Genomic DNA, 11,174 nt, shown 5'->3' on the forward strand with positions numbered 1-11,174 from the left:
CAGGTTTCCGTTTTTTTAACATTTCAGATACATCGAGGGTTATGTAAGTTAGGAGAGCTACACCTGTTGATATGAAGGATTATATTAATGAAGAATAGATAAGGCTAAATACATTACATAAAGTCAGATAAGATTCTTCCTCATGATAATTGACTTGCCAGCCATCTTTTATACATTTTATCCATCAGATAAATAGGTGAAAGTAGTTAATATTTTCCAACGATTAGAGAATGAATGTTGTCATAAGAACGGGGTACGAGTGCTCGTGTCATCTACATTGTTCGGCACCAGCACGGCTCCTTACGCTGTAACGCCAACACACCATTACGACAGTGAAAAAACTGATATTCTGCGACAGACAGTTTAGTGTCAAGCTGATAGGCTTCCAGGATTAACTTTAGGTATTACATTTACTAAGGAAACGATATGTCGAAGCTGAAGGCTTTGAGAGTGTGAATAAAATATTTTAACAAAAACTATAAACTATAAAAGAAACGCTGCTCAGAAATATACAAAGGAGAATTCTTCCCAAGAAATAATAATAATAATAATATACAGAAAAAAGCACTTCCAAATGCTAGAATTGATAAAAAAAAAACATTCAGATTCGGTTACTTATTATGAGTACCTACCGGACTTTCGTGCCAGCTGGCTGGCCGGTGGCTGGGCTGCGAAGAGAAGGGGTTGTGGATCAGTATTTCTTTCTCACAGAAGATACTGACGAAAAGAGCTCTTCCTTAACAGCGCACACCACCCCATCCACTAACTGCACTCTCATCACATTATTTCTTTTTGTTTTCTTCTGTTTCGTTCAGACATTCCAAGGCAGGCACATATATTGTATGTATGTATTGCCACGCGGAGATTTTTAATCTACTTTTACAAGTACAGTTCGCGTTCTCTTTTTAATCACGGACGAATATATTTTATGGACGAAAAAGAAGTGAAGATTTTAAGAGAGAGAGAGAGAGAGAGAGAGAGCGAGAGAGAGAGAGAAAGATGAAGCTTTATTTCTAAAAGAAAAAAAAACTTCAGGATATATGTAATTATTGTAACAAGAAGGAAAGGAACATAGTACTTTTTAGAAGATTTATATTTATGAGTACAGTTACTACGAATTGATATCAGTTTTAATTGTACAGTGAATACAGATATTTTTTTTAGAATTGTGCCTTTTCAGACAAATCCGCTAGACTGGGATATGCTGAAAAATATTATAATATATTTTTACGTCAGTATGTAAATGCGAAACTTGAGCCAAATTTTGATCTTCTAGTTAAGAGAATATAATTGTTTTTGCGTTGTAGCCAGTTAAATATCACTATGTTTGTTTTTTGGTTATGAATTCGAATAGATTTTGTATGTGTATAGTTGCCACTAACGGGATTGACGGACCGAAAACATCTGTACGGTTCGTACGGAGTCTAGGAACAAAAAAAATAATATGAAATCAAATGGCGGATCATTGTTAACTGAGACTAACCCATACCGCCCCAAAAGAAAATGAGAGAGAGACAGAATAGGCTTGTTACAACGGAATACGATAGATAGAGTGTAAATTAATTTATTATATCGAACAAACGAATAAAATCGCGTTGCAAATGAAAACGAAAAAGATAATGGGACTGGAGTAGAACGATAGGCGAGAGGATCGAACGCGAGGAAACAAAAAGAAACGTAAAATACAGAATATAAGTTGAAGATTTTCTATCTACGCGGTATCGAGAGAGAGAGAGAGAGAGAGAGAGAGAGAGAGAGAGAGAGAGAGAGAGAAAACGGAAAAGCAAAAGATTTAAAGACAAAAAAAAGAAAAAACACCCTCCTCTCCTGCGTTCCTCTAAGCCCGTTTTTACATCTGGCACAGTTTTCACGTTGTCTGACTTAGGTCGAGTCGAGGAACGATTAGCAGAAAGCTTTCTACCAAATATTACGAGCTCCGGGCTCGAAGTGGCGGGCAGGTAGTTAGATAGAGTTAGAGGCGATCGTAGCTATTATTATAATATTACAATAATATGCTGTATTATTATAATTAATGATTACTATTATTGACGTCATCTAAAGTATGAAAGATTTTTACACTGTTGAGACTTGAAGTAAATAATATATTTAGTTTATTTTGGTACATCACGATTTGATGACAAGAGATAAAAGATGAAAAAAATGGTATGAACTATTTTTTAAGAGACCGATTATTACTCGATTTGAGTCCATGCATTAAGGGAGACTAAAAAAAAAAAGAATAAGAGAGCGAGAGAAAGAAAGAAAGAAAGTGGCGAAAGGGAGAACCCATTTGCGAGTGTGTAAATTGTTTGCACAAGCGATTGTCACCATGACTGACAACAAAAATCACATGTGATTAAATAGTGAATTTTGAAGAATTTTACTAATAGACTTGTACTAAATAACTAATTATTATTGTGACGACCAAAACAAAAAAAAGAGCAGCATTTTTATAGTGCTGACCGAGAGCGGAAGAACGATGGTTCGGCCGACATAAATGCCAGCTCCCGCAGATACGGAGCCGCACTGGAGAGCGGGCAGAGAGGAGAGAAAGAGAGTGAGGAAGATCAATGAATGCAAGGGACAATGAGCGAAAGAGACGCGAAGAATCATAGAAGGCGAATGAAAGTGCGTGAGCTAGAAATTTAAAAGAAAATGTGTGTAGAAAGCAGGGGGGTAGATGGAAATTGAATGATAAAATGAGCGAGGGGGGGGGGGGAAAGATAGATGCTAGAATGTGAAATATACAAGAGAGAAAGTAAGAGTGAACATGAGAGAAAACAAGAGCGAATGCGTCGTAATCTATTGTATAGAACCTGGGAAGAAAGAGATGTTGTGTAGTTAGTGTTGACTATAAATATATAGGATAGGTACCATTTTTGGATAGGAAGTAATCAATTAAGTGATTAAGTTTAGGTAGATAGTTAGGTGATAGTTAGGATACATATACAACTGCCTCTCCTCGCTAAAAAACGCAAAAAAAAAGAAAGGAAAACACACATCAGGCGAGGCACCGTTCAGCCTATGCACCTCGCACCCGTCAAGACTGACTGGCTATTCATATTAATAATAAATATATATTATTCTACAACATATTATCTACTGTAATATAAATAGTAAGAACTGCTTGCTGCGCACCGCGGGTCAGGTGCTTGGGCTGGCCGGGCGTGGTTTACGAAAAAGAAGAAAAAACTAATCTCTTTTTTGGAACGTAATGTTTCCAAGCAATGCTGCTTTCCGTAAGCTTTCTTTAGAATTTCTAGCGTAGCCTCTTTTTAGATTAGATTCACAACTAGTAGTCGTAGGCTGATGATGTAGAAAGATGAGAATAAAAAGGAAAAAAACGTAGGGTGTTTTTAAGTAACGAAACAAAAAAAAATAAGTAATATAATGTTAGTCGAACGTCGGCTTAAGCGATAAAAAGAAATAATAAGAAAGATGCGAGTCCGAGTTGAGACTTTGATGATGCCCGATAATGTGAAGCGCGTCATCGTACTTCGACTTGTACAGTCCTTAGGCTTCACTAAGGTTTTAAGTCATTGTTTTACTATTGTTAAGGAGATAGGTTTTTAGCTATAACGAGAGAGAGACGAACATTTTTCCATTTGCCCCATCGTTCTGCTTTTTTTTTACTTCGACCTTTCCTGTATCTCTCCTAATTTCTTTTTCATAACTTTCCCGTGCTCCTTGTTTAATCCAACATCCGTTGTATTTTTCGACACATACGAATCTTCTCTTGATAAACGTCAAGAGAAAAGAACGATACTTGTAATTATACAAAAAAAAATTGCCATTACTATATTCGATTCATTTTGTTTGTTTCTTCTCTCCACTATATAATTAATTGTTATGTGGTGTGCGACCAATGAGAATATACATGAGAATTAAAAATTTCGTAAATTTCAGGATGAGAGAAAGAGGGAGTGAAAGGGACAGAGAGCGAGAGAAAGGAAAGAAATAAAATATGATGTTGAGGCATTAAGTTAGACAGTTCGCATCCGTAAACGAGGATTAAGTAATCGGGAGGGAAAAAAACATAAAAAAAAGTAAAAAATGAACACACACATTAGGTTCTCGGATACTTTTAAGATGGCGAGGCATAGCACGTAATGAAATTCTTAGATTAAGGCAAGTGTGTCATAGCTAGTTAAGAAATAGGGGCTCTTAGAAGTCGATAGGTGCTGTAATAAAATGAAAAAAAAAATGAAGAAGTAACAAGAACAACAACAACAAAGTTTAACAACGGTCAGAATTAGATTTTTCATGGAACTCGAATAAGAACACAGGGCATACGCCACTAAAAGTGCCCTTAGTTTATTTTGGATCGTTTAAAAACGCTAGTCTTTGTGTGAGATAATGTGGGGGTTATAGATAGGGTCTTCTAAAAAAGAAAAAAAAACGAAAAAAAGAAGAGAAAAACAAAAAACGCAAACAGAAAACAAAAAGAGAGAGAGAGAGAGCGAGAGAGAACGTGAGATATAAGTAGTAAATACAAAAGATAAAAAAAGAAACACATATGAGATGCGCGAGAGCGAGAGAGAGAGAGAGAAAGTGCGAGATGAATGTGTGGTGTGTAGGTTGTATGCATAATTTATAATGCGTACTTTAAATAAAAAGAACAACCATCTGCCTATGACACGACACAGACTGCAGAGACACACTGTTGCTGTAAACTGCACACTGCGTGTGCACGCTCTAAACGTCACACACTTCTTACACTTTGTATGTGGAGCGTGCACCGAACAGTTTTTAGAGTTACTTACAAGTATGGTTTGGTATTCAAAGTGAAAAAATCAAATTCTTAATTACTATCATCCCTTATTTTTGATCAATAAACGATCTGTTTTGGGGATTTATTCGAATCATTTTCTTTTCCTTTCCTAAGTTTTCTCTAATGGCAGGCCAATTGTGAAAATAGTCTTCAACACAGAGAGAAGAGAGCGAGAGAGTGAATCCCCAAATTATAATTATATCATTGTTTCTTCTCAGATGTCGTTTTTTTAAATTGTACTTCTCTTTTGTCTGCATTAGATTTCGTTGAATTTCATACAAAAATAAATACAGATTCATTTTCGTTTTTTCTTTTCCCTTGTTGTGTCAAAGAATGAAAGAACAATTTCTTTAGAAACGAACAAACGAAATGTAAAGTCTGTAAAATAAACTTACTCTCGTACAAAATCAGTGACTGTATTTACACGTATTCCAACACTAAAAAAAGAGAGATATGCCTTCTATTGAATCAAGTAGCGACTATTGTATATGCCTTTTTCAATGTTATATCCTGAGATAGATTTTTGGTATTCTCCAGGACTAAAGGAGTGAGCTTAACGAATTAAAAAGAGAAAAAGAAAACGAAAATAGGAGAAATTACAAAAAGGAAACAAGAAATATCACGTTCTTCTCAATCGAACATCGGTTAAACGAAATTATACTGTTTACTAATGTGTAGTAGTACAGCATGTCCAACAGACTGAACATTTGTCCTTTGTAAGTAATGTTAAAATAATAAGCCCCCCACATTATCCCAACTAATTGTGTAATAATACATCCAGCGTCCGCGTTTATACTAATCGACGATAGGATTGTTTTCTGCGGAGTAACAAGACTATGGAGAATTAATATGCCACGTTCGATTTTTGGTAATACGGTAGAACGTAACGAGTCTTTTTCTTCATACTTTTAACACCTTACACGCTGATGCGATTTGTACTATTTTGAGTAAATGCTTTTAATTTGTGCGTAATAAAGATTCGAAATTTTAAAAAAAGAGGTGAAGATAAGAAGATTTTAATCGAGATGCTGGCAATGTATGAGAACAATTACTAGATCTCCTCTTTTGTCAATTAAATGGTGGTTTTATAATGATGTAAAATAGAAGGGTAAAATTAAAAAGAAAAAAAAAAGGAAAGCAAACACATCGTAAAAAGAACTCATTGAAATAAAAAGAATACGAATTTTGATTTGATGCTGAGAGCTTTTTCTTAGGCCATGCAATACTTTTTCCATTAGGGTTGTACTTTTTGTCTCTTTGATTTCGTTAGATGTTTATTTGTACGAAAATATTTTGTAATTACTTTATATACATCATCTCGATCTGCATTCACGTTTAATTTATTTCAAGTTACGTTGTTGAAGTTAAAAAATTGATCCAATATCTTTTGATTATTTTACACTGAGTACATGATTTCGTGATTCAGTACGTTTCACGATGGCGATACGTGTCTATTTCTTTTAGATGATTATATTGCTTGATTTAGAATATAATAAATATTAAGTTGATAAAAAGAATCTTATTCTTATTAATTTGCACTATGCACAATTCATTTCTCTATTATATGTAAAAGTTATAAAACAATAATTCGCTATTAACGAACAATATGTTTCGATTTAAATATCCTTACGGTGTTATCCGCACCTCCGGATACCATGAATTTGGGATTCGACCAATTGCAACATAATACTTTATCTTCATGGCCAGAAAGGTCAAACAATGGCGCTTTAGGACTATAAGAAGAGAAATAGTTTTTTTTTATACGGAAAGCAACTTTGTAAATAAAATTGGAAATTATCGTACCTTCTGGTATCCCAGAGTTTCATCTCATTATCGTATGCTCCTGAAATAAAAAGAGTTTCGTCCACTGGCGACCATCGTACAGATTGTACCCATTGCGTGTGAGAAGTAAATATTGCTTTTACAAGTGTTCCCTCTAAAAAAGAAATATTATTTTAATACAACTTTCAATGCAACAATGATTAGAAATTTATAAATAAACGATGTCAGTCGAAACCTGTAGATCTTGGATCGTATAATCTAATATGCCTATCGGCTGATGCTGTTATAACAGTACGACTTAATGGGGAATAATCGAGGTCAAAGAAACTTTTATTTCCAGCCAGTTCGTGTTTGATTCCTCCTAATTCTGAATCCCATATTTTCATCGTATGATCCCACGAGGACGTTATAATTTCTGTTTTATCTGACCATACTACACCACTAATGGCTTCTTTGTGACCTTTCATAGTTCTTTTAGGTACCTTTATAATGCAAACGTACATATCATAATAAATTATTTCTTTGTTGACAAATATTCTACTTATGTTTATTCATTTTATTTACCCTTGTTTTACCATGTTCTGATTTTAATCTTTTTGAGCTGGATTCACCATCTTCATTTTCATCTTGATTAGCTACAAACATAAATGAAAGTGAAATATTCTTTTATTAATGAACATCATTTTTTTGTTATATAAACTACTTACCTGTAGACCAGATTTTAAGCATTGTATCCCATGCCCCAGTTGCCATTATAGTCTTATCGTAATTAATATTAACAGCTTCTAGTCCACGTTCATGTCCCCTGCATACATGAATGCAATCTACAGAATTTTCCATAATGTTCCAATCCCATATTATAGCTGTTTGATCTTGAGATGCACTGTAAATTATAGATGATAAGAATGATTTAAAATTATTCAATTCAACTTTTCCTGGTTTTATATCATACCTAACAAAAGTGGCCGTGTCACTAGTCAAGGATATCCATGCTACTGCTTTAACAGGTGAAGTATGTCCAGGAATTACTAAATGATGCTTCCCTTTAGATGTCCATATATGTAATGTGTTATCATAACAGCCAGTCAAGATCCTATTAAAGTATAATAAGTATCTTAATACAAAATAATAATGTTAATAATAAATAACAACAATAAATATCAAAGAAGTTACCATTTTTCATAAACATCAACGGCAGATACCCAATCGTCATGTAAAAGACAATCCTGAGGTTCTGGTGGTGGATACTTTTCAACATATTCAACGATAATCACTTCTTCTGTAGAAATATTTTTTTCAGCTATGTGTTCACTTAACGAAGTGCGTAAAAATTGTGAGCACACCAAGAAATCAAATTCTATATCATTTTTTATATTGGTCGACTCTAGAATTAAATTCAGTTAATAAACAAATATTCCTCAATAAACTTAATTTATGTTTAAGTTTATTAATTTAGAAATAAGTCATACGCTACCTTTTAGAAGTTCATTTATAAGAGTATTTAATTCACTTGTTACAATGGATGTGTGCACTGACAATGGGAAATCTGGAACAGCATACCTAAAATTTGAAAAATTTATTTATCGCATATATTATGATTACTGAAATAACAAAATTATTGCAAATTATACAAAGCATAAACACAACGTCATATCTGTGTAACAAAATGAAATAACCTCCTAATGCAGCTTACAAAAGATAATTAAAAATACTTACTGTTCCTGTTTCGTAAGAAATTTTATTTGTACTTGTGGAGCACTGTTGTTTAGGCTTTCATTAGCCATCGTAGTTTTAATATTATTCGTACTTTATTCTTTTATAAAATGGGAATTACAGAAAATACACGTGTGTGCTACATTTTAAACTAGATTATATCGACACCAGTAATCGACTTCTCGGAACTCTCAACGAATCGATTTATCATGCAATCGATTCTCTTCTGTAGGTAATCGTTCTTCACATTATCGAAAGACTAAATTTTTTATACTGGTTTATTTATTCAGTTCTGTATATGTGATCTTTTTAAATTAATAAATAGAAATATATTAATTAATATAGAAATATGAATACATATTAAAAGGTATTTGTAAAATGTATTTGGTAGAATAATTAACATCCTTATGATGTTTTTAATTTAATAGTAAATTTCGTTAACATTAAGTACAATTTTAGGATTGACGAGTAATAATTTTGCTATTTGGGTAATGAATTTTATTCAATTTTATATGTATGTATAATTATATCTTTTAATATATTCAAAAATTGCTTTACTATATTTATCAAATAAATATTGCCAAATAATTATAAAATAAAACTAATGATAGAAAAAGTCAAATCAAAAGAACAAATATAAATGATAATAATAATTTATGTTTCTCTATTTATCATTTATTAATATAATAATAATTTAATATAATAATTTCACAATAAAATTGGCTATTTATGTCAGTATTTATTTATCGTTAAATATTTTATTATTCTGATTCATAAAGTGTGTATTATTTTATTTATTTTAATACACGTAAATAATGAACATGTTTTAATCATTTAAAAGATCATACACTTTGTAAAATACGTAAGATATTTGATATCTTAATGTAGAATGATTGGTTAATTAATAAACTTTGATAAATTTCACATATTAAAAATGAGATAACATGCTCAATATATTTTTTAGTAAATCAACGTTGATCATTGATTAGCGGAAAAAAATAAAAGATTAGAATGTTAAGACGAATCGACTATCTGATATATCACAGACTATTTTGCTTCCGTCTTTGTCTTCCCAATAAAAGAAGAGGACAGAGCGAAAGTTATTACTGCTGGGGTCAGTTCTACTGCAACAAGTGTTCCTAATCGATACTTCGATGAAATTATAAGAATCCACTGCTGCCACTGATAACAGAAATACAACATTTCTTAAAGCACTTTTTCGTCACTAAGAATCATTGTCATATTAAAAATTACATTAACGATTATGTTATCTATTTGCAGGAAGACGAATACTTTAATTTTATCTTTAAATTTCTAAAATACAATAATTTTAGAAATGTGCATAATTATTACTAAAGTAGTGTAACAAATATTACACTAAATAGAGAATAAAGCAGTTTAAATCTCCAAAATGTATTAAATTACGATTATTCCATAATTCATTCATATTCCATAATTCAAGAAGCTACATTAATATTACGAATTTATACTTAAAATAATCAATATGTAATCTCATATAATTAATATTATTCTATTTCAGCATAGAATGATTTATGTGCAAAAATAAAGCTCTATTATTTCAAAGAAGGAACGCAATTCGTGAACAACAGGTGCTCAACGGTAAAGGAGATAGAAAGTACAAGAGGGATAGAATGGAAAATGCGCAAGTGTTTGTCGATTCACGAACACTCCACGCAATTCGACATTATCTGGGGGAAAAATCTTTTCAAATCGGAACTTTACTGAAAGTTTTTGAGCTGTTCGAGATAGGGTATGCAACAATATAGGCTTGTTGATAGTAAGCTGGTTGATAGTAAACAAGAGGTTCCGACTGTTTCTCTATTATTGTAGGTGATATTAATTCTTTCCCTCTCTGCTTCTTTCTTGTCCACTTCTAGCGATGGGAACGACCTTATATTCACCACTTATTTTAAAATAAATTTTATTTTCACACATTTAACATTAATTTTGTAAACGTTTATTTAAGATTTACTATTTAAATGGAGATTGCAAATACGATGAATATTTGATAACTTTCCTGCAGAAAAGTTCTTATAATTTGTATAATTATGTTTGCGTGTCTAATTATGGAGTAGTTAAATTCTAATTTGATCGATTATCAGTGGAACTATTTTTGCTGGGATCATGTTCATTTTATCAAATAGACATATTTTCAGTTAATATAGAGTAATAGCATTTACGATATAATATTACAACTTTAATGTTATTAGTAGTAAATTTATCATTAATCGTTATTACAGTGTTAATTTTTTATAATTTCATCACCATCCTATTGCACCACATGTATAGTACGAAAATGACACGTAAAAGTGATCATAATATTTTTCTATAATGCTTAAATAGAAAATTGTGCAGAAAGTTATTGTCCCCTTTATACCAATTGATTTTTATTTAACAAATTTTTCTCTTAATTTTACATATCTGAAAATATTTAGTTTTCATTATTTCATCAAAAAAAAAAAGAAAAAATAGTAAATTCTTCATTTTTAAAATAATTGATTGTTAGGAACAGTCGATGGATACATCTTACGTATTTCTATCAAATATTAAGTTATAGTATCTTTACAATATAGTGTTTTTCATAGCATCATTCTATATCTAAAATACATCATTACATCATATTTATTACTAATTATTTGATCATGTATGTATTATCAAATATATCTCTAATAATAAATATCCAATTCAGATCAATTTTTCCACACCATTGGAAACACCGCGCTAACACGATAATCTATATTTCAGGAAGTATCCAGTGCATTGTGTAACTGTCGTTTTCAAGGTCCAGGAGGGTATTGGTCCCATCACTATCCACATCCTTGGTCGTTTGCCAGCCGGCATGTGCGCGTTGCAATCGATTCCGTGGTCAACGCATGCCCTGCTTGCT

At 32.0% G+C, this 11,174-nt stretch overlaps 2 protein-coding genes across 8 annotated transcripts in view; one reads left to right on the forward strand and one right to left on the reverse strand.

Moving 5' to 3' along the window:
- LOC122566351 (protein alan shepard) overlaps window positions 1-4,852 on the forward strand; it is a 45,720-nt gene extending 40,868 nt beyond the window's left edge. For 6 of the 7 annotated variants that reach the window (XM_043723480.1, XM_043723478.1, XM_043723483.1 and 3 more), the window contains one exon: window positions 28-4,852. The gene's annotated coding sequence lies outside the window, so the exon portion shown is untranslated. Of the gene's footprint in view, window positions 1-3 lie in introns of all 7 variants that reach the window. The other variant, XM_043723479.1, reaches the window with a different exon arrangement.
- A 1,226-nt stretch (window positions 4,853-6,078) lies between these two features.
- Window positions 6,079-8,429, reverse strand: LOC122566352 (ribosome biogenesis protein WDR12 homolog). Its single transcript, XM_043723486.1, has 9 exons — window positions 8,270-8,429; window positions 8,028-8,113; window positions 7,727-7,937; window positions 7,506-7,646; window positions 7,261-7,436; window positions 7,118-7,188; window positions 6,789-7,035; window positions 6,575-6,707; window positions 6,079-6,504 (listed from the first exon to the last, which is right to left on the reverse strand). The coding sequence occupies exons 1-9, from the start codon at window positions 8,335-8,337 to the stop codon at window positions 6,366-6,368; spliced, it is 1,272 nt and encodes a 423-aa protein (XP_043579421.1). The 5' UTR covers window positions 8,338-8,429; the 3' UTR covers window positions 6,079-6,365.
- Between the last annotated feature and the right edge of the window lie 2,745 nt (window positions 8,430-11,174).

The sequence above is a fragment of the Bombus pyrosoma genome, linkage group LG3, assembly GCF_014825855.1.
Source record: "Bombus pyrosoma isolate SC7728 linkage group LG3, ASM1482585v1, whole genome shotgun sequence".
Classification (NCBI taxonomy): domain Eukaryota; kingdom Metazoa; phylum Arthropoda; class Insecta; order Hymenoptera; family Apidae; genus Bombus; species Bombus pyrosoma.

Excerpts from the sequence above, each read along its gene's own strand:
- LOC122566352 (XM_043723486.1), bottom strand. The coding sequence starts at position 8,337 with ATGGCTAATGAAAGCCTAAACAACAGTGCTCCACAAGTACAAATAAAA. Across the intron at positions 8,114-8,269 it reads TTTCTTACGAAACAGGAACA|GTATGCTGTTCCAGATTTCC; the intron begins GTAAGTATTTTT and ends TTCAAATTTTAG. Across the intron at positions 7,938-8,027 it reads TATAAATGAACTTCTAAAAG|AGTCGACCAATATAAAAAAT; the intron begins GTAGCGTATGAC and ends ATTTAATTCTAG.